General features: G+C 29.5%; 1 protein-coding gene across 1 annotated transcript; it reads right to left on the reverse strand.

Annotated features, from left to right (window-relative positions):
• Window positions 1–1,168: 1,168 nt before the first annotated feature.
• Window positions 1,169–23,685, reverse strand: LOC128385933 (glutaredoxin domain-containing cysteine-rich protein CG31559-like). The gene is made up of 4 exons (XM_053344863.1): window positions 22,730–23,685; window positions 5,184–5,197; window positions 4,138–4,380; window positions 1,169–1,697 (listed from the first exon to the last, which is right to left on the reverse strand). Exons 1-4 carry the CDS (start codon window positions 22,911–22,913, stop codon window positions 1,302–1,304), a joined length of 837 nt encoding a protein of 278 aa, XP_053200838.1. The 5' UTR covers window positions 22,914–23,685; the 3' UTR covers window positions 1,169–1,301.
• Between the last annotated feature and the right edge of the window lie 1,882 nt (window positions 23,686–25,567).

The raw sequence follows: 25,567 nt of genomic DNA on the forward strand, positions 1-25,567 counted from the left end.
TCATCAGATCATGTAACCATCAAAATCTCAAATTGAATTGAGTGATAATTGAACCCAAATGAGAATAACCAACAACAACAATCAACTTAAATAATATTAAATTAACTTTAAGGTACCAATTGAAACGGTAAAAATAAAGGTTATCGTGAGTAAGAGCTAAGGTGCTAAGATGAACCTTGAGCCAACCTTGAAAATTGCCCAAAAAAACATCGATGCATGATGATTACTCATCCACCATGTTGATAACAATATGAATCAAAGTTCTGAATGAGACTTGGAATCATGAAGAGAGAGAGAAAAAATTAGAAACTGATTTGACCTTTCAACCCGAAACACCACCAATATATCAGCATATTAACGATTTAATTTCATCCAATTTAGATTCATCATCATCATTGAATAATAATCAGTCCATTTGATTGTCACAATCGTAGACTAAACAATTAAGATGAGAGCGAAAAAAAAAATCCTATTCATGATATTTTTTTTTCTTCTTCTTCTTCGGTGTTCAGTTGAATAAACTTTATCGTTAGAACTTTTTTTCGCCTCATCTTCACTCTTGCAACTAATAAAAATATAATAACATTTAATAATATTAAACTTATATATTTCTACCATTTAAGAATTAATTGTAAACAATCAATACTAGTTGTTTTTTTTCAGATCATTTTCAAGGTTATAACGTTGACAGAAGATTCATCATTCAGGTATTCATATTGAGGGGTATTTCCTTGAACCGGAAACCAGAAAACCGTAGCAACCGGCAAGCAGCACCTTCATCACACTTAATCACGTTCCAAGTCACATTAAGTCAACTGGAACCCAATTAACTGATTGTTCAAATTGGCTGGATAATTATTATTACCAGGTAGCAAAGTATTATTATTATATTAGCCAAATAAGACAGTAAATCATATTAGGCAAACCAACCGGGTATAGATAATTGTTCAGTAACATTTCATTATAATGGATAAACAATTAATAACATGGTAATTGGTTTAACATTGGATAAATTGAATGGTTACTGTTGTAGGAAAACATATTAATATATAAACTTTAATTGTTTGCTAGCAATTAGTAAAATGATTTAGTAAAACAAGAAGTGTGAACGAAATAAAACAAAAACAAATGAATAATAATTAAGCTTGAAGATGATGTTTGATGATAATCTTACAATTAGAGTTGATTGATGATTAGAATGCAGGATTAGTAGTAGTAGTTAGATGATTAGTTTTAATTGCTAGGAAGTTATTGATTTTAATTTGATTTGATTAGTCTAATTTTTCAATCACATTGGTTGCTTATGATGAGGACGATGAAGATGAAGATGAAGATGATGAAGGTGGTAAAGGTGTAATAGGAAGCGGAAGTGATGGATTTGTATCTTTATCCATTTTTGGATTAGTTTGTGGGACATTATCATCTGTAAGTCCAGTAGTTGTTGGATCACATTTGGTACACTTGACCAGTCCAGTTGCGTTACACTGGGAGCATCTTAAGGTAATTGAATCACTGGTGAAATGATGGATTAGTGATTTTTTTGATCCATTGCAGGTATTACATGGGATGAATCTCGCATTACCACAACATGGACACACTTGAAAATATTTGGCCGATGCTGTGGCGGGAATCCTAAAGTTGACCAGAATGTCCATTAGTTTATCCGATTCGTTAAGTTTCTCGACCAGTTCAACTCCCTTCGAGAAATTGAAATATGAATGGGATAAATTGGAAGAAAAAAACGAAGAAAAAAAATTCGAATTAGCAATTCTTTCAATTTCAATATAGAAAATTAATTGATTAGAATCATTTTCTCAATGAGACAACTTTTTAATTGTCAAACTGATCAATTTATCGATACTAATCAACCATTTCTAATGATTAACTTATCATCATTATCATGATAACAAATGCTAATCATTTTACAATCAACTGTAAAATAAAAAACATTATCAACTTGTACTTTTAGCGTGATGTTAATCATGATTCAAATTGTTGGTTAATTCATCAACAATTTACCGTTAAATGATTTAAATTAAATCGTCCGTCATTATATTACTTATGATGATTGTGATTGAAACTTTTTTGTTCCGCCAGTAAATTGTTGCTTGTTATTTATAGTTACTCAAAATTATCATTAATTTATAATTGATGCATAAATTACAAAATATAAATAAATAGTAACTATTACAATCAGTTAATTATGATGATGATCAATAATAATGAATTTACCTTGGTTTGTGTTATTAAAGTGGCAAAAAAAAAGAGGAGCAATTGTTGAGAGACTGAACAACAATTAAAGCTTAAGCTTCAATTGATAATTGATTGTTGATGATGATGATGTTTATTAATGGTTATTGATATTGATTGGGAATGATTAACTTTCCTTTAGATTGTTATTGTTATTGGTTAATATACTAATCAAGTAAAGTTAATTGTTGTAGAGAGAGAGAGAAATCTTTGACTAATCAACTTTTGTAAGTTAATTGTAATTGCACAGTTGATTGTTGAGAGAGAGATGAAAATAGGAGAGAAGCAAAAAATAGAGTAACTTAATGACCATTAGATGGACATCATCATTAGTTAACGGTAATTGATTTTGAAAGAGCTTAAAGATGATGAAGATGATGAAAAGATTGTTATCATTGGCGATTTTTTCTTCCTTTTTCTATTCTCCTTCATCGAATCTGTCAGTTCTAATCAATCTTTCAGGTCAGTTTTCTATTGATCATCAAGGCTCATCATCAATCTAATCATCATCATCATCTTAATCATCATTAAACACCAGACAAGTTAAGATATAAATTGAACTGGCCAACGAGTTAATTGTGATCATCAGCAGAAAGAAAACTCAAGTTAACTTTTTTTTTTTGCTCTCCAATTCAATTGTGACCTCAATTAAACTTTAATTCATATCCCAACAATCAACTACACAATCAAGGCCACTAACTAACAGATTAAAGCGATGATGATTAAGATAATTAAAGATAAAGATAATAGAGCACAATTAAAGTTAATCTTGGTTAGAGAAAGTTTCTATTTATTAAAATTCATTTAGTAGTAAATGATTAAGGTAAAAGTTTCGAGTTGTTAAAAAAAAAAGTTCTAACGGGATAAATTTAGCTTCGTATGAACAAGTGAACAATCAACTAATTATTATTACTTGGCCTTAATGATTTAATTCTTGATATGATTTATTTTTACAAAGATTTCTCATTGTGATTAACCTTTAATTGTTGTTGTTGTTGTTGTTGTTGTTGTATGAACAATTTTTTGATTGTCTTGGATCTTGAACTTGATTTGATTTGATTTTGTTATTATATCAAAATCTCACAATTAATGGTAACAATCAGTTAATGAATCTAACTGATTGTCAACACTGTTGTTGTTATAATTAAACAACTTCCGTGAAAAATTATTATTATTTTTTCACATTGACTTTTAAACTGTTAACAATTAACTTTGATTGTTGACCATGGATTTGAGATTTCAATTGAATACATTGAACCTGAAAAAAAAGTACACAACAATTTAATCATCCGGTCAGCTAACGATTAACACAACAATTTGACAATCAACTAAACAATTGATACAAACAATTAAACAACAGTTAAAAGAAGTGAAAAAAAAAATTATCACAATTCAACCAACAATCAAATTAAATTCAATTGGTAACAATTTAAACTTCCTTGTTATTATTATTATTATTTTCACCATCGTTACATATTAACCATTTTTAATTGTAAACAATTAATTAATAGTACTCTTTGACCTGAATGTTATCCATAAGCAATAACAATTAACTAAATCACTGCAATTGCCAAAAAAGTTAAATACAACAATTTAGATAAACATAACTACCGGCTATTGATCAATAAACGTTTATAAATTACTATTAATATTAGTTTATAGCTGATAATTAACTGATTGTTGCTAATATTAGTATTTAACATTTTTTAATCAAAACAACATTTAATTGCTTGTAAAGTTTTAATCATGTTTACTGATTGTAATTGGTAAATGAGTGAATATAAATTATATAAGTGTAATAATAAATTGGAAAACTTGACCAATTGGAATTGAATTTTTTTTTTCGCTAAATTGTTGATAACAATTAAAATAAATTCTCATACTTACTCCTAAGTATTTACCCTCAACAAAGAGTGAAGGTATTCTTAATTGTCCCAATCTCTCAATTAGTTCATCTCGAAAATCACCATTAAGGTAGACATCTCGTTCTTCGTACATAATCAAGTTCGAGAATAAAATTTTTCTCATAGTTCGACAATTATCGAATGTACTTCGAACAATTCCCAAAGTCGTCGAATAGAGGACACATTTGTTTCTCTCTTCTTTCAGATAGTTTCGAGTTTTGTTATCCTAGAATTGAAGAAGATGAAAAAAGATCGTTAGAACAACAAGTTCGAAGGTAAAAAAGACAATTCGAAACAAAAAAAAATCGAATTCACTAACTAGAACTATCACCAAAGTGACTTCTCGAATTCTCAGCTAAATTTAAATTCAGACAATTAGATTAATTCTAATTGTATCTTCATCATCACCATGAGAAAGTTAATTGTTAACTGATCTGTTATAATGCAACGTAATTAAATTAAGCTTAATTGTAGTCAATGTTTGATATGAACAGAAAAAATTAACAATAACAAAGTTTAATTGTCAATTAACTAATGATCTAACTTTTTAAGTTAGTGAAAACTTTTTTGCTCCTCATTAATTGTTACTGTTGTTGCTTAACAATTAACTAATTATCCTAAATATTGACCTTTCTTTTCGTTACAATCAGTAAATTGTATCACTAGTGTTTAAGATAATCTGAGAAAATGATTAGTAACTTTCACACAATTAAAAAAAAAAGTTCTTAAAATAAACTAACAATCAGATAAAAACACTAATCAGTTACCTTGAAAAATGATTAACAAATTAATCTTTGGCTAATTGTGTGATAATTAATTGTTATATCCTTAACAATATCAACTGATTAAATATAAATTCATTGAATTAACTTAAATTTACTTTTGCTTGGTTGATCTAAATCATTACCATTGTCACCTTTACACAATTTGAATGGTTAATTGTTAACCTTGGTAAACAATTAACAAGGTAAAACAAGAAAATTAAGAAATAACAATCAATTCTCAATTAAGTGGAAAAGATTAACTTACTTGATTAGTGATAATCTCATAAGTAGTAATAAACTGCTGGCTTTGGCTCATTTCATGAGCCAAAGCTCAGCAGTTGTCTTTATTCATTTAAAATTGGTTATACATTTTAATAATCATCTTCATTAAGAATTTTAGTCAAAATATTTTTCAATATTTTTTCATTCATTGAATGTTTACAAATTTTAAACAATGAAAAAAATTTTCTAATTCTATTAACCAAGATTACGAATAAGACACAAAAATAACCACACGCTGTAGAATCATTTCCTTGATATTTCATGGATGAATGGCTGTATCCATTTGGTGCATTACGTTCTATAAATGTCAAAATCAAACCATCAGGCTGACGTCCAAATGAATCAAAATATAAAGCACGACCATAGTTATTGAAATGTACAGCAACCCAATGTGATCCTTCTTTATAGCTTTCATCTAAGTTTATTACATAAGCTTTAGGTTTTATGGTAAGATGTGGTAAACGATCAATTGGGTAAACACCACCAAACCATTTATATTTTTCAAAGCATTGTTAATATCTATGCTCGTAAGCATTTTAGTAATCTATTGTTACTTGTCTATCTTTGTCTATCGTTATTAGATTATCATATTGTCCAAAAATAATGGCTTTGACAGACTTATCTAATGTTTTAGAAAATCTTATTTCTAATCTAACCTTTCCTCTTTTAATTAAAGATAATACACCAGTCTCTGCTCCTAAGTCACCACCTATATCGAAAGCAAATAGAACAGTACTTTTCAAATATTTTTCATAGTCTAATTTCATTTGAGGAACTCCATCATCTTGACCAAGAACACGGTATAGATCAACGAATTCTCTGACCGCATTATCTTGTTCAAAATTAGGTGTATATGGGATACTTGGATATAATACACCATCAATATTTAAACAGATATGATTAATATTGAAATGGTCAAATTTCCAAGGATCTTTTTGAATATCACCACTCAAACTTTTATCATCGACGAATCCAATGATGATCCGTTTTGGTAATTGTCCAATGAAAATATTCTCAATTGTTACATTAGAAACTCCTTTGGAAATTGTTAATCCTTTTGTATCAGATCTAGTTACAAAATATTTAGCCGGAAATGATTCTAAAGTTTTCGCAATTGAAACTTGGACATCAGGATATAGTTTAACCCGTCTCAATATCAGAGAAAAGGCGTTAATTTTAACAGAATAATTTGTATCAGTAATTGAAATTAAAGGAAAACTTGAGGTGCTTCTAGTGAACTTAAATATGATGGGTACACCATTCAATAGAAGTTTGTCTTGTGTACACATAGGCACATTTAATCTAAAGTATAGTTCATAAGTTTTATTAGGTTGAACGTTTGTTTCCTTATTGATAACACCTTTTTCGGCTTCACAAGGATGACGGTATAATAAATTTTCAAGATAAGCTTGATAATGATACATATTATTTGCTAAGGAAGTATTGACAGTTCCTAGAATAAGATCAACTTGTTCAAATAGCGCGTTACCAAAGTTATTCACAAGTTTAACTGTATTTTCTTTGTCCACTATTTGACCTTTATCATTCAAAATATTCAAATTAATATGAACCATTGTAGCACTTAAGTCAGTGAAATCTTCAGATGCAGGAATATTAAGCTCATAAGTCTTTCCGTTTTCTAAACTAGCAGCTGGTCTATAGTCAACTTCATAGTATGTATCAATGGCGACTTGGTGGGGAACAACGAATATAGAAAGTTCACTTTTACTTGCAGGCATTGATGATTGATGTAGATACTCCATATTAGTCAAAAATATCTTTTTTATTTACTTTTCTTTTCTTACTTCTATTTTTCTTATATGTTTTTTTACGTTTAACACCAGAGCCTTTTTGCTCTATATAATCAGATGTTTTAGATAATGATTCTTTAGCAGCTTCCTTTAAACCTTGTTTAGCCCTTGTTATTAAAACTTGTTTGATATTTCTTTTCTTATCTAAGATATCTTGTCCCACATTTACTCCAGTTTTTAGTGCATGTTTACCAAACATTTTGAGAATCGGTATTCCAAATCTTCTGATTAAAGTACCAATACCATAACCTCTTTGATATGGAAAACCTCTATAGACACTGATATCCGAAAACCCTGAACCAGCTTGAGTTTTATAAAAGTGAGTGAAATTAGAATCACAAGAACAATAAACTTTTCTTTGCATTTTATCTTTATTTCATTTCAATAGCTAATTAGTATTACAGTTTTTCTTATATAGTTTCAAACTCTTTTCAAATGTAAACCAATAAGAACTCGGCCTGATGCGAATTTTATTTGATTACCCATCTCATCAGTTAGTAAAAAATTTATATCATCGATACGGTTAGTTCTTAGTGGATAATAAAATGGCTTCAGAAATCTCTCATGAACAATTTCTGATTTATCACCTCGTTTTAATGGAAGAACTCTCAGAACACGTGCAGATTTATTTCCAACAAAATGTTCAGCTACAATGTCTGAATGAATAAACATTAAATGAGAACGCAAATTAAGGTTGCAATTATTCACCCCAGTGAAGGATTTAGCTCCATTGTTGAAAGATTGAAGCATTTGCAAATACGAATTAGAATCAAATCCTAGAGCAGAAATGAAATTTATATCTGGAAAATAGGGAACAAATATATTTCCTTCATGCACTCCTGGGAAAATGATTATTTTACCATCATTATAGGAGATACCGGGAACTGATTCTATATCAGTGGGTTTCTCAATATTTTTACCCTTACTTTTACTGATAATACCAAGTTCGGATAATCGCAGTAAAAGAATCTTCCCCTGTTGTTCAACTCTAGATTTTTCTTCTTCCAAAGATCTTTTAACTCGTTCTGTTTCATTCAGAATTTGTTCGATGTTTTTAGTTTTATTCTCTAACTCGAATAGCAACTCGGATTTTTTTCCTTTCAGTTCATTATTTTCAATTTTTAATTGATCAAGAGTATCATTGTTAGCAATATTCATTTTGTTAAGATTATCTCTTTCTTCTTGTAGAATTATAAGCTTTTCTTTAATTTCTTTGATCTCTTTGTCTCGTTGCTCTATCAATGTATTGAATTTAGTATTTAAAAGTGTAATATTATCATTACATTTGTTGAGCTCAGCAACCTTACTAGATATTACATCTATTGATTGATTATTTTCCATCTCATAGTTTTTTTGACTCTCATTCTGGACTTTTTTAAGCTCAGTTATTTGTTTGTTCAAATTTTCAATTTCTTCTTCGTATTTTCTCTTCATTTCTCTTTTATTGTTTCTGCTAAAACGCTTCGTGTTGTCTCTTATTTTCCTCAAGCTTAAGTATATTTTCTGTCTTTCTTCTGAATCATTGATATGTTTTCTGAAAATTCCTGCATATCTCTTTCATGTTTAGCTATTTGAATATTAAGATTGTGATTGAGTTCTTTTCTAATCTAATCTCTTTCCGTATATTTTCGATAGTTTCTTCATGACGTTGAATGTGACCTCTTAATGTTTGAATGGTATTGTCTTTGAGTCTTGTGATACTTTCGATTTCTGAATTTTTCTCATTATTGAATGAAGCTTTTTTCCCGATTTGATCTTGTAAATCATGAACTTGTTGAACAAATTGCTTGAGTGATGCTTGTAATTTATCGATTTGCTGTTGTTGTTCAATAGTCTGTTTTTCATACTTGTCCATTTCATTGTATAAACTTTGTAAATCGATTTTATCTTTGAATTTTTCTCTCAAAGTTTTGAAAATATTTCTTCTTTCGTTGTCTGACAATTCTCTAAGTTTTTTAGCATCCCATTCAGCTACGAAGGTGTTAATATCTACATTTGGTTGAGTTTCAGGTGACCAAATAGTTTCAAATGTATTAACAGAAGATTGATTTTGCAAATTTTCAGAATTCGTTTCTGAGTTACTTTTTTCATTAGGCTCGTTTACATTGGATTTATTATCACCAATCTGTTTATTATCAAGAGTTTGCTCAACTGATCTTTTACTTCGTTTATTGCTTGTATTATCGTTATATAAATCGAGGAGAGCTCTATTTATTTTCTCGATAATTTTATGTGTATCGTCTGTTTCCTCTAAATCGATATCGGTTATCATTTTTCCAGTAACAGAATTGTTAGATAGCAGTTGAACTTCTAGTTTAAATGACGATGGTCTAACATCAACAGGATAAAATATTTCTTGTACCCCAACTACCCAGTCACCATCTAACTTCAATGAATATGGTAGTTTATTCGAGAATTTACTAAGGGTATTTTCTGGAAAATGGTCCAGTGAATCATTAGAAACCACTTCTACAAAATGTTCTTCAGATTGATTCCACATCTTTAACCCAGCTGTTAAATTTATCAGGGTATCCAATCCACTTCACAAAATATTCTTTTTTCTTAGTTTTAGAGTTTATCCTCGTCTTTAATACTTTAACTTGTAATAGATCAGGCTCGTTAGCATGTAATAACTGAGAATGATAAAAAATTGATGTTATCGGTTCACCTTCGTAGTCAGAAAGTCGATAAATATATCCTTGTGGAGATTTTTTCACTTTTACAACTTTGAATATTTCTTCAGTAAATGTACTTGTAGCACCTTTTTCAAATTTTCTTTATCACGAGATATGCGAACTGTATCACCAATTGAATAGGGTTTTCTTCTATCTTTGAATTTAGGATGAGACTTTCTTATATTAGCTAAAACATTTGAACGATTACTTTCATTGACTTCAGATGGCGTCATCTGTATTATTCGGTGGTAGGAATGATTATATGCATCGATTATATTTTCAAGGACATCTATATATCTATGCGTATTTTGATAATATAAATATCTATATAATCTATTGCGTAATGTTCTGTTAAATCTTTCAACTATTGCGCATTTAATCTCACCGTCAGTTGCGTAAAAAAAATTTATGTTAAAACTTTTGAAGAATTTTTTAACTGGTTCATTTTTAAACTCCTTCCCTTGATCACTTTGAATTTTTTGAGGTACACGCCCTTTGGATAAAATATCTTCAAATGCTTTGATGATATCAGTTGATTTTTTTGTTTTCAAAGCTCTGGCCCAAACAAAACGACTGAAACAATCGATAACATTTAGAATGTATTTGAAACCACTATTTTCTCTTGATATCCATGACATATCCATTAAATCGATTTGCCATTGTTCATCAATATTTGTTACGATAATTGGTAGTCTAGGGTACGGTTTTCTTACTTCCTTGAACAGATTATATGCGTTTTGTTTTTTTAACCAAGATTTTACAGTCTCAAATGAAATGTCAGGATTTATTTTTTTCGCTTCTCTGTAGAGTCTATTAATACCTCCTAATGAGCCAGGATTTTTTACTGTGAAGTAGATATTTTTGAGAGTCCTTTCCATGTTTGTTGAATATTACTTTGTAAATTCTTTTTTGCAAGGTAACTGCTATTATCAATCTTTTTCATTAAATCAGGATATGATTGCAGTGCATCTAGAACTCGTAGCACTCCACGAGGTGTTGGAATTTTAGTCAAATCAGATTTTTTAAACATAAATAGGAAAGGTAAAACTTTACTCAACTTAGAGTTATGCATAGGCGTTCCATCGTTTCTAAGTATGTTATCGTCCTGAACCAGACCTGGTATCTTTCTTATAGCTTCTTCGATTTCAGCTAAATTTAGTGAGGTTTTATTTAACAGCGTATTTTCTGTCGAATCGTATTGTGTCGATGTTGATGGTAAAATACTCTCATACTTATCATCTGATACATCAAAATCTTGTTGTCTGACCGATGGTGTTGATGTGGCTACTGGTTTAAAACTTTTAACTGGTGATGTAATACTTTCATTAAAATTATCATTTTCATCTTCATAAACTACAGGTTTTTTAAGATATTGATTTGGTAACTTATGTTGAATATCATGGTTTTTGATGAAATCGCTTATTTGATCTCTGATTTCTCCATCTTGTTCAAGTTTCTTTTCACGATTCTCTAATGATCTATGAACAATTTGATTTATCAATCTAACTTTCATTTCGTCAGCTAAATTCGCATTTAATATTGGTTTTATGTCTGATGCATTATCTGGTAGACATTTTTTATTATATTCTCGTTCTGAAATAAGAACCATTTTAGTCAAAGTGTTCATTTTATAAATTTACGTGCTACAATATCAGCAAGAAGCGATATTGCAGGAATTAAAAGAGCTGGAAGAGCACCACCATGTTGTATGATTATCTTTTTTTTATTTTTTAAAGAAGAACTTTTTCCTAATTTTCTAAGAACTTTCTTATATGGTTTAAGTCTTCTTTTCTGATTCGCTTTGAGGGAATGTTTCCTTTCAAGATATTTTACTAATATCACTTATTGTTGAATATATTTTACGGACATTTATCTAGTATTTGTTTTCTCTTCTTATCAGTCTTTACTTTACTTAATTTTTAAGCACAGGGTAAAAGAAATCGCACTTTGAACAGTCATTTTCAAATGATATAATAAATGATTTTAAGATTAAATCTTATATAATCTATATTTGATAAGCAGTAACAAATTTTTCTCACCAAGAACATCAGTGAGCAAGCGAACTTCATCTGGTGTTTGTGTTTTAGTATCAATGAAAAGATAAGAATAAGGCTTTAAAGTTGCATCTTCAAAGATGTTTCGAAATTTCCGTATTGCGAAGGAAACATTTGTCTTGCAATGTTAGTTGCAATCGATCTATCTCTGGGGTTTTGAATAAAACAAAATAATTACAATTTAATGAAATATTGCGGCTTTCAGACCCTTTAACAAAAAGTTTTGTACAATAAGAATCACTGAACAGTTTTATGATGACTTTTTTGTGAATAATTCAGAGACAATTTTTGAATTTGAAGATTCATTCATTAAGTCATCTATTATAAACAACTCTGGCTGAGCACCATCTAAACTTGTTAATATGTTTTCAGATAATCCAGAAATGAAATTAACATTATTAAGATGATTAAATATTTCCTGATATTCACTATAAAAATAAGTTATTCGCGCAGGCATAGGATATGAAAATCGAGAAACATTTTCAAGAAATTTCTTTACCCATAACGTTTTACCAGATCCTGACGGACCAGCAATAATCATTGTAAAAGGGTGTTTCAAATAAATATCATATAATTTCATTTTAGTTTGTTTAAAATACTTTTATTAATTTTTAATTTTTTTTCTTATACAGTTGTATTTTCTAGCGCTTTTTCTTTTTCAAAGCAAAAACGTTTACAAAAAAGATCTAATGATTTATTTAGCTGTGAATAACTTTTCGCTCCAGTTATTACTAAAGAGCCTTTATGGAAATAATTGAATGCTGTACCATTTTCTTTCCACATTATAGCAGGAAATAACTCAGGCTCATATGAAACTTTCAGATCACTTTTGAATATTTCTGAAGCTTTTATTATTTTATCAAATTTTATAACCGCACAAGATCCTGATATTTTTTCAAATATTGCTTCTGGGTAGATATTGTTGATAAAGGTTCCCGCGTCCCTGATAGTTTTAAATCCTGTCGCAATAATTTTTCCAGATCCGAAAACAAGAAGTCTCTTTTTACCATCTCTTATGATATCAGCATTAAATTTTTTTTTTTTACCGGATTTTCCCTCAATTTTAACAGGATGATGCAGATTCCAAACAGAGGCGATATTTACTATTTTAAGAGATGGATAAATTTGTTGCATTATAAGTTAGAAAATAAGGTGAATAAGTAGAATAAATTATTATTATGATTAAAGTTATTATTAATAATGTTGCTGAAATAAGACCGTTCATGGTTATGATCACTTACCTAGTTTTTACCGTCATTTATTGGATTCACGGTGAATTGCATGATGTCCAAATGCATATGTTGTAACGCCATCTGGTTTCAAATAACGTTTATCATCGAAGGGATTCAAGGCTAGTTTGTTGCTTTGAATAGATGATATATCATGTTGTTGACTACGAATGTATCGCATGTCGAAGAAGAATAGTTTATGATCAAAAGTGATTCTTTATAATCATCAAGAGTGATTTTGTCTTTTAACACACTCCTCTGTACCCTTTGGCTGTTTTTGATATTGTCTTCTGAAATAATTCCATATACTTTAGGCTTAAGTGCAATAAACTCTAGAATATGTTTACCATTCATTTCGTCTTTTAGATATCCGAGTTTTTTTATTACATTCATTGTATAAATTGGAAATATGATTTTTGGATAGTCACAAAAGTCGAATATGCATTTTAAATCCATAAAATCAACATGAACATTGTCGGTTTTTATATGATATATGAAACTATCGGTATCGGTGTATAAAAGAGATATTTTATCACGATATTTTGGTTTGAATATATCATAGTGAAGTTGATACATATGGAGCTTAGAAAAATCTAAGACCGAAAAACCTATGTATATTGGTTTATTCAACAAGCATTTTGTTCTATGTAGCTTGAAAAGGGCTTTATTTTCATCAAGAATGTAGAAACGTTGGCACATAGGACGGCGTAGTTGTTTCATAACACCATTTTTATTAAGTTCTAAACGAACATCTGAATGTTTTCTGACATCTTCAATAGATTTTCCGTATATTGCATTAACCATGAGTTTCCAAAAGTTTTTTTCAAAAGGAGAAGAACATTGCATTCTCATTTTTGTACAAAGAACAATATAATCTTTAAGCCAGGGTTTTTGTTTGAAACAAATGATTCGGTGAATCTTTGTAACTACTAAACCTTTTTTAACATAATAATTTAAATTTTTATAGTGTACAACATATTTGGACTTTTTTAGAAAAGATGGAATCAACTTTTCACATACTGTTCGTTTCCTACCGGTTGAAATTAAAATTTCATGTTGAGTTTCACTCAACAAATTATCGTCAATTTTTGTTTTGTCGGGAGCGAGCGGGTAGTCATTATGATCATCGTGTAGAAATGATGGATATGTTATATCAACTTCAAAAACTGTTCCTTCCTCACTTTCATGGGTTATAGTCTCTGTGACGAATCTATGATAATAATGTTTAAAATTTTCTTCTTTAACAAAACGAAAATCTGAATAAGGCATACTCTGTTGCAATGCGAAACCGTATAAATTGTTAACATCTAGGTATGTAATATAACTATTTTCTTGTGATTTATCATAATCAGGATAATTTGGTATATTCGCTTTAGTAAATCTGGTCATTGCTGAAGAAATACCTCCTCGAATACCCTTTTCAAACATCATTATCATGTCTAAATCTGTTAGTAAATCAATTTCGACATCTGTCTTTTTTAAAGCAGCTGACCAAGTAAGACCAGGCGAAGAAAAAAAATGTAATGGATCTAACTGAAATTGGTTTACACTGATTGATCTGAAATTTTCAAAAACAGCTGCTAATAGAACTACATCGATTTTCTGATAAATGTCTTGAAATTGTCCGATGTTAACTACATCAAAATGTTGCCAAAGATCACACATATTTTGATAAATTTTTGGATCGAGATTTTCGAATTTTAACTTATTATAAAACGCTGATATAGGTGGTAGTGATGTTTCATTGAATCGATCAAAGCTGTCTAAATAGTCATACGGTAATCGAGCTTTCTTGCAGACAAAATTTAGATCTTTGACGTTGAATAATTGTAAAAGATATGAATTTTTTAAATCATCATTCAAGTATCCTGCAAGCTCATCTAGAGAACTAGCAAGAAAAGCATAACTATCAAGAAAACAAATATTATCAAGTTTGAATGATATATACTTTTCCATATTTTGTGGAATAATCTTAACTTTAGTAAACATTTCTTTCTCTATTGCTTTTAAGATTATGTGTGAATCAAAGTTTTTCAAGTTGTGAAATACTACTGGTATGTAATTTGGGGTAGCCATCTTCAGATTACATGGAGAATGAGCTGCCCCTCTATACTTTCCAGTAAAATGATCATGATCCCTTACTTTAACTTCTCCTTTAATTATTTCTTTGTTGCAAATATGACAAACATCGGTAATTTCAAAGTTTTTAGTATCTTCTTCACTCATATAGAAATCTCTTTCTCTTTCAGCAATTAAACTTAATAACGTCTTAACATCACTGATTAATGTCTTCAAGAAATGATATCCGCACTTTTCTCCTCGATAAGATCGATAGTTTGTTATTTCATTTTTATAATTTACTATAACATAACCAAAGCCTGAAGGCTTATGTTCTTGATATTCAAAAGTTTGTCGATTCAAATCTGAATTTTTAGGACAACAAAGAGTTTCAAAATCTGCATATATGACATAAGGAAAAAATGATTGCTTATCAAAAGAGTCAAATTTCAGTTTGCTTCCTATTTCAGGTAATAATATTCTTTGAGATTTGAATTGATAACAAGTTTGTTCATGTTTTAGTAAACTTAGTGATGATGGAAATCCATTCAAACAACTATCACAGAAATGATGATATCGTGAGTTTTTTCACCTATAAACCGGTTGAAATTTCTTATTGGATAATAATGTTCATTGAATAACAATAAATGTACTTTTTTTGAACGTGTTATATTACTAACATATAGAGGTATCGGGATTGTCTTGCCCCAGTCATATGTTAATGTGTAAATATTAACTGTTACATCATTTTTGCGTTCAAAATATTTGACTTTTTGCAAACTTACGAAGTTTCGAAACCCGGTGAAGTCATATTTGGAAACATATGGGGTATAATTTTTAATTCTGTTTCCATTTTTCTTCACGGGGTGTAAACAAGCAAGAACACTCCACATAAAACAATCTTTTTTAACATCTAGTTGTAAGAAACAACGTTTTGCTATAAAAGATTGAGGAAGCTTCTGTTGTGAACATCCTCCCTGTAATGGTTGATATTTACCAATCCTCAACTCAATCATTTTTACCGAAAGCAAATTCCATCCACTGCCTTTATTTGTAAAGGAATCAAAGTCAATTAAAATTTCCATTGAACTTGTGTCAATAAAATCATTAAATAATTTAATTGTTGTCAGAGGTTTCAAGCTTGAATTAAACATGGATTCTATCCAAACAGTTTCATTGTTTTCTAATCTGTAAAAACAACACAATAAACCAATTTGAGCTTTGATAGCTTTAAATTGTATTAAACATTGCTCAAAAATCAATTTAATGTTTCTTTCTTCTTTTTGGAGAATTGTTTCAATATCAAATGACTTTTTCTCAACTTTTTTCATAAAAACATTCAACGTTTTATTGAAAGCATGTTTCTGTAATACATAACTTGATGGTAAATCAAAGTTCAAATTTATACGATCGAATGTTTGCTGGCTTTTACATATTTGTTCATGAAATAATAAGTTACTAGCTTTTTTGTAAATTTTGCGACAAAACTTACATCTTTTAGTAAATATATCCATTTTAATATATATATATATATACATATATATATCTATATGTATATTAAAATGGATATATTATTATCTTTTCTTCAATGATTATTAACTGCAATGAGAACTCATCTGGTTAATACATTCATTCGAATGAAAAGTTAGAATGAAACTGTTCATAAGATGTCTTTGCTTTTATACTTTTTGATCGTCTCACTAAGTGATAAAGTTTAATTGCGAAAAAATTCTGGAAGATGGAAGATTATTTTCAAGGTAAAATAGAGCAATAAAATTCGAATAGACATAAGGAAATAAAGTAAGGGAAATAAAATAATAATGTGAATAAAATAGTAAATGGAATAAGGAAATTAAATAAATGGTTCTAAATAAGGAAATGAAATAAAGAAAAGAAAATTAAATATTAAATAAGGTAATGAAATGAGGTAAAAAATAAGGTATAAAATGAAATAAAAAATAAGGTAATAAAATGAGGAAAAAAAATAAGATAATAAAATGATGGAAAAAAAATAAGGTAATATAATGAGGAAAAAATAAGGTAATAAAATGATGGAAAAAATAAGGTAATATAATGAGGAAAAAATAAGGTAATAAAATGAAGTAAAAAATAGGATTAAAAAAATAAGATAAAGAATAAGGAAAATCAAAAAAAGGAAATAAATGTTTTATAACTCAAGAATTTAAATTAAAAAATAGAGATTATCTGTCAGTCATTTTATCTTCGGTAGAAAAAATAAAAAAATATCAAGATCAGGGAGGTATAAAAGAATGATTCAAAAAGGTTTTTAAATCACTGTTATTAAAATTCTTATTACAATCAGTTGAACCGAAAATGTTTCTTTCTTCTCCACCTTCATCTTCTAGTCAAAATTTAAAGTGTGAAAAAAGTCCTATACGTTACATAAAGTTCAGTTCCTTGGCCATTTTACCGCAAAAAGGAAGTTATGGAGCAGCTGGATTCGATCTTTTCTCTGCTGAGTGTATGACGATTCCACCTGGACAAAGACGTTTAGTTTCAACAGACATTGGCATTGATTTCACCACGAATTTAGACTATTTTGGACGTTTAGCTGCACGATCGAACTTAGCCATACTAGGGATCGACGTTGGTGCTGGTATAATCGATTCGGATTATCAAGGTATTATTAAAGTCTTGATTATTAATAACTCTGCTTTGCCTTTTACAATTAAGTTAGCAGATCGTTTTGCGCAAATTATATTTTGTAAAATATGGCCGTGTCTGGGATTGAAAGAATACGACAAAAGCTATGACGAACTCAACACCATTTTCCCTATTGAACTCGAAAATGATACCGACGAAAAAAGCATCTTGGTATCACGAAAGGCTAGATACATTAAGCTACCTGAGTTGGCTAGTAAAAACGCTGCTTCTTATAATCTTTTCGCACCAAAAGATATAATTTTAGAACCTTCAATTCGTACTATAGTTTGGACTGGAATAAGCTTTGACTTTAGACCAAATGCTTATGGATTTATCACAGGAAGACGATCGTTTACAATTGATGGAATTGATACGTCAGAAAATGTTGTGGAAAATAGTTTATTCAAAGAGCTGAAATTACATCTGACTAACACGACTAAGACGCCTGTTTTGATAAGTGCTGGTGAGAGGATAGCTAGAGTCACATTTTGCGAAGTATATAATGCTTATGAGCTTTCTTCTTGTGATCTATTTTTGCTGAAAACTGGAAGAGGAACCGCAGGATTTGGTTCAACTGGAATAAATTAAAATTTTGGATAGTTTCGAAGGATAAATTAGTTTGTTCTGATTTAAACTAAATATATAAAATAGATTTAGACAATAACTTTGATTAATTAAAAAAATAACATTAGATTTTAAAATATTAATAATATCTACATCTTATATGACATTTATTGTAAAACTCTATTTGTGTTATGATAACAATAAATTTTTCGACAAGAAATATTCTTAACTAAGACTATGCATAATACTTCAAAATTCATACATTTATTCTTTTTAATCGGGACAATCTTGATATCCGAACACAAGGCATTAAAATCATCAACAATGAATTTGAAATCTTCAAATGGTTCATCCATATTTGACTCGTTGTAATGCGTAATGAAGATTTCGAATAAACGAGCAGCTGAAACAAGAAGACCAGTGACCTTTTTACCATCAATGTTACGACTGGCCTCACATCGAACTTTCAAATATTCCAGCATTGCTTCGTAAGTGTTACTCTTTTTCAATAAAAATTCCTTAACAGAGGCTGGAGCAGGACGTGACATTTTTTGATTTATTTTCCAACGATTTATCATGAATTTATTGAAATAATCATTCAGTTTTTTAGGGTTGGATCTCATGTACGATATTTTTTCATAAATTGAAGTCATCTGAAAAGATAAGAAAAAATCAAAAATTATTTTAAAACGTTAAAACAAAGGTTGGGTGAATAAATCATTTGGCTATTAAACCAGTTAAATGTTCAGAAAATCGAGACAAAATTTTTTGAATGCTTATTAGTTTATTCGTCTACATCTAAACAAAAGTGATACATTTACTAATTTTTGAAAAAAAACCTAAAACATCTAATCTCTGATAAACAAAAAAAGTTTTCTTAATAGTTCCATTGAGCGTTAATCCAGTCAACCAATTCATCATTCTTGCCATGTCGCATAGGTTTTTTGTAACCATGATACAAATTTCGGTATATCCGCTTTCAACATCTCGCCACCATACGCTGAGACCTGATGCTTCCGTCTTTCAACCAATATTTTCTAATTTTACCTGTCCTGATACCACTATAAGTTGAGCTTGTGAAGAAAACCAGATTGTCCGAAACTCTGAATTGATTTTGAACATTGAAATCAGATGAAGGTCGCTTATTACGATTTCCTGGTATATTGAAAAGATCCATTTCCATTGCCGCAACTGTTTCATTTCTACGATTTCTTTTTCCGCTGGAAGCAGATGATGTGGTACTACCATCCGTTTCGAGTCATCATCTCGCATTTCCTCATCAATTTTACGTTTCATTTCTGTCTCTTTAACAACTTTCGGTAGATCAATAGAAATTTCAATATCTTCATCTTGAGGTGGTTTTCTTAGCGATACGCTTTTGACCTTTTGCTTAGTTGAAGTTGATGGTAGCATAACTTGAGCCATTCTAGTCAACAAGACGAAAAAATCTTATTTTGGGTTGAATTGAATTACATTGCAATTAACCGCTTAATGGAATAAAATAAGAAATAACAATAGTAACTAATTAAAAAAAACCTAAATAGAGTAAATGAAGACATAAAGAAAAACTAAAATTTCCATGAAATTCCTTAATATCAGTTGTCATATGGACTATTTTGGAGGATTGCTTATCAGCTGGATAATTCTAACTTTTTTATCTTTATTTTTATCCTTAGCATCTTTGTCTTTGTTTTCGGGAATTTTTGGAAGACCAACCCATTCGTCAGTTCCACCATTATTATCCTTTGATAAGTTTAAAGGTTTCATGTCTTCTTTTAATGTTATGTATAAATTGAAAAGCTGATCAGTTGTGATGCCCGAATGAACCAATTTGGTCATCATTTTTATTTGTTCAAGTTCGTACTTGTAGACAGTTTCATTATTCTCAGGATTTGATTTCAAATAATCCTTTTTAGGGTCCACTTTGTTCGGTTCAACCATTTCTTAAATAATAAAAGCAAAAATAAACTATATAGCTCTAATGAGAAAATTCTAAAGAAATTCTGATAAATTATCATTGAGATCATTAACTGAGAATGTTCATAGAAAACTCATGACTAGAACGGAAAAGTTCTGATAAATTATCATTGAGATCATAAACTGAAAGAATTTTCAAAGAAAACTCATCAAAAGAACTGAAAAGTTCTGATAAATTATCATTGAGATCATAAACTGAAAGAATTTTCAAAGAAAACTCATCAAAAGAACTGAAAAGTTCTGATAAATTATCATTGAGATCATAAACTGAAAGAATTTTCAAAGAAAACTCATGACTAGAACTGAAAAGTTCTGATAAATTATCATTGAGATCATAAACTGAAAGAATTTTCAAGAAAACTCATCAAAAGAACTGAAAAGTTCTGATAAATTATCATTGAGATCATAAACTGAAGAATTTTCAAAGAAAACTCATCAAAAGAACTGAAAAGTTCTGATAAATTATCATTGAGATCATAAACTGAAAGAATTTTCAAAGAAAACTCATCAAAAGAACTGAAAAGTTCTGATAAATTATCATTGAGATTATAAACTGAAAGAATTTTCAAAGAAAACTCATCACTAGAACTGAAAAGTTCTGATAAATTATCATTGAGATCATAAACTGAAAGAATTTTCAAAGAAAACTCATCACTAGAACTGAAAAGTTCTGATAAATTATCATTGAGATCATAAACTGAAAATTTTCAAAGAAAACTCATCACTAGAACTGAAAAGTTCTGATAAATTATCATTGAGATCATAAACTGAAAGAATTTTCAAAGAAAACTCATGACTAGTAGAAAGTTCTGATAAATTATCATTGAGATCATAAACTGAAAGAATTTTCAAAGAAAACTCATCAAAAGAACTGAAAAGTTCTGATAAATTATCATTGAGATCATAAACTGAAAGAATTTTCAAAACTCATCAAAGAGAACTGAAAAGTTCTGATAAATTATCATTGAGATTATAAACTGAAAATTTTCAAAGAAAACTCATCACTAGAACTGAAAAGTTCTGATAAATTATCATTGAGATCATAAACTGAAAGAATTTTCAAAGAAAACTCATCACTAGAACTGAAAAGTTCTGATAAATTATCATTGAGATCATAAACTGAAAGAATTTTCAAAACTCATCACTAGAACTGAAAAGTTCTGATAAATTATCATTGAGATCATAAACTGAAAGAATTTTCAAAACTCATCACTAGAACTGAAAAGTTCTGATAAATTATCATTGAGATCATAAACTGAAAATTTTCAAAGAAAACTCATGACTAGAACGGAAAAGTTCTGATAAATTATCATTGAGATCATAAACTGAAAGAATTTTCAAAACTCATCAAAAGAACTGAAAAGTTCTGATAAATTATCATTGAGATCATAAACTGAAAGAATTTTCAAAGAAAACTCATCAAAAGAACTGAAAAGTTCTGATAAATTATCATTGAGATTATAAACTGAAAGAATTTTCAAAGAAAACTCATCACTAGAACTGAAAAGTTCTGATAAATTATCATTGAGATCATAAACTGAAAGAATTTTCAAAGAAAACTCATCACTAGAACTGAAAAGTTCTGATAAATTATCATTGAGATCATAAACTGAAAGATTTTCAAAGAAAACTCATCACTAGAACTGAAAAGTTCTGATAAATTATCATTGAGATCATAAACTGAAAGAATTTTCAAAACTCATCAAAAGAACTGAAAAGTTCTGATAAATTATCATTGAGATCATAAACTGAAAAATTTTCAAAACTCATCAAAAGAACTGAAAAGTTCTGATAAATTATCATTGAGATCATAAACTGAAGAATTTCATTCCAAACTCTTCAATCTAGCTTAAGATAACTTTCTTCCTTACTTTTATCGTTGATGGATTATTGGATAACGTTATCGATAACCAGGTGTAAAAAAAACCAATGATGAAAGCACAATAAGCTGGCACAAAGGGAAAAATAATCAAACAAAAATGATTAGAATTATTATACATAATAATCTATTGATTATTGAATTCAAACTATACTTACATTTTAATTCAGATTGAATCTCATGTAAAAGAAAGAACTCAATGAATTCAAACTTTGATCAATTAATATCGTTCTTTTCTGTTTGGTTATCAAACTTCGAATGATAATTTTCAATTTTCAGTTTCGTATTTATACAAATCGGTATATGATTTAATTACTCAGGAAATTTAATCTAAATTGAAATTAATTCGATCGTAAAATGTGAAGTTCAGTATATTTCAATATAAAACTTGAGGAAAAATCTTTAAATTGAATATTAAGTTTAATATTTACATTTAATCAATTTCATTTATCATAAATGAATCGTAAAAATTATGATTTAATAGTTAATCTAATATAAAATATTATGATTAAATGAATATAAAATTATTAAATTCATTTATTTCCTCAAATAATAACACTCATGAAACTGCTGAGCTTTGGCTCATGAAATGAGCCAAAGCCAGCAGTTTATTACTACTCTCATAATAACTTTTAATACTTTGACGGACACAATGTTTAATCCCTCGGACACTACCTGAAGGTCCCTTAATTGTTACACCAGTTAATGAACTATTTTCAGAGAAACCTTCATCCTCTGATTCAGTTGTTGAAATTGGTGATGAAGATGATGATGGACCATTAATATGAATCAAGGTGATCATTTTTTGTTTCTCTATCCGGCAAGATGTAATCCAAAATGTCTTAATCCGATTGATTGGTAATCCTTAATTCAGTTAATCAATGATTTATGTATACCGGATAAATCACCAGATATTGGAAACTGCAATTAACTTGGTTACTTGTTTTCTATTTTATCAATCAAATTGATTAAATCACTTGAGCCACAAAACAACAATTATAATAATATTGTGATGATATTGATGATCTTAATCAGGTTCAGTTCCTTAAACCGGTCAGTCTCAGGTCAACACTTGAAGTTTTAATTACGAAAACAAGAAACAAGAAACAAGAAAAACAAAACAAAATTACCGTTATTTTTGTTTACCCTCGAAATATAAATTCAAGGTTCAAATGGACACATGATGAATATTCAATCACAACGATGATTCCGTTAATCCAATTGACCAATGGTGATTTAGGTTGACCAGTTTGATTGGTTAAAGTTGTAACGAAAGTAAAGTTATTGGGTTGACTCCTTAAAGATCAATGATGAAAGTTTCAAGTTCTGATTTTGTTTCTTCAGAACTTTTTTTCTTCCAGAACAATTCTAATAATAACAATAATTAACATTAATTCAATGATGAAAACACGTTAGCACGATTATCATGTAAATGGTAAAAGTATCGTGTTTCCTGTTATTTGAACAGCAAGTAACTTACAACAGGTAAACTGATTTGTTTTGTTTGTGATGTGATAAATGGGATAAAAATGTTTGTGTATAAAATAAGCAGCAAAGTGAGAGAGTGAAAAAGAGACGAGGGAGATGAGTGAGATTGGGAGAGAGATAGAGAGAGATAGAGAGAGAGAGAGAGCAAGAAGGATAAGACAAGTTTGATGATGAGCAAGTTTAAAAAGGATACACAAGGTAATGATAAGGATGAAGATAATGATAACCCCTCGACACTAGTGCTCTCTACCTGATGATATTGATGATAATACGTGCTAATATTATCTACTACTCACCCTCTCTCACTCACTCATCCACTTGCTCTCTCATCTCTCTCTCTCTCTCCCTTTAAACAATCATTAGTCTGGTCTAATGGTCATCTTAAGGATAGTAAATGTATGTAATTAAAATAAATTATTGTTTCTCACTTGATGTGATATGTATTTAATTTCATCGGTTGAGTAAATGAAGAAAGATAATAAAAAGTAAAATGATTACCGTTATGAACTAATTAGCACTTTGGTGAAAATTTCGAATTTTTTTTTCTCTTCAAAATCGTTGTTCTTATTTATTGTTTTCTTTTCTTACCTCGAATTGCTAAGCCGGTTCTAAGTCTCTCTCTCTCTCTCTCTCTCTCTCGCAATTCAAATGGCTTGTTGAAGACAAAGTGGTAATGGTAACGATGGGAGAAGTCAATGTTGTTTAAAGTTAAATTCTGTCAGTCGCAGTGGAAATTTGATTGGAACATCAATCGATAATAAACATTATATACTCGAGCCTCGAATCTATTGGCTTACGAAACAAAGAGAGAGAGAGAGAGAGAGCAGTATTAGAACATTTTGTTGATTAGAGTCGAAGAATGTAGATGGAACTATCTGTTACCATGGAATTTGAATCGATTCTTATCATGATTTAGTTCGAGTTAGTTCTATGTGAACATTTCCATTTTAGTCTTTCTGAGTGGATTCTTTTTTTCGAACAAATTTCTTTTCTCTCTCTCACTCAGTTTACTATCAGAGAAAATATCCTAAGTTTACTTTTTTTCAGTTCGACTTGGAGTAAGTTTTATTATTATTCTTGTTCGAATAAGTTTTTCTTTTTCTGTTCCAAGTCAACATTCAATTACAATCAACATCATTATCATCACCATCTTATCATCATCAACAATCATAACCATCAGTAATCATCATCAACAGAAACAAACAAACAAAAAACAAACTTTCATCATCTAATAAAAACATAAACAACAATAATAATCATCAAATCATTTTAGTTTAAATTAAGTTAATTTGTAGCAATAAACAACAACAAAAAAAACCCTCAACACAATCACAATGATTTGTGATAAGTTTAATTTAAATTGTGTAACCAATACTTTGATCAAATGGATTATATTGATTGCTACCACGATCAGTTTAATACTAATCAATGGTGATCATGTTGTGTACACTTCACCCACAGTCTCACTCTCCCCACCACCACCACCATCACCACAACCTCCATCATCAACATCAACAACACCAACAATAGCAACAAAAACAACCACTGCCAATACCATCAGCCAAACCAAATCATCAAGTACCGGTGTTATCAACGGTAAAGATAACGGTATTAATGATATCGGTGTGATAACAGGTAAAAGTAAAAAGAGTGCCAGAGGCAGTGGGACTTTGGGTGGGCCAAAGGGAAGTACCAAATCGGCCCGAGCCCCCAAAACCCTTTACACTGCCGGATTTTTCCCGCTCAACTCGAAAATACCGGAAGGTTCAATAGGCCGGGGTGTTATGCCGGCGGTAAACTTAGCACTTAAACATATCAACGCTGATCCAACGATACTTTCAGGATACACTCTTGACATTGTACCCAAAGATACTGAGGTAAGATTAACACTAATCCTTTTCTCTTAATCAAGTAATAAATTAATCTGTTTACATTTCTTGCTGACAAGTAAACAAACAGCCAACAACC

This window comes from Panonychus citri, unplaced genomic scaffold (genome assembly GCF_014898815.1).
Source record: "Panonychus citri isolate SS breed McGregor unplaced genomic scaffold, ASM1489881v1 Contig00060, whole genome shotgun sequence".
Classification (NCBI taxonomy): Eukaryota; Metazoa; Arthropoda; class Arachnida; order Trombidiformes; family Tetranychidae; genus Panonychus; species Panonychus citri.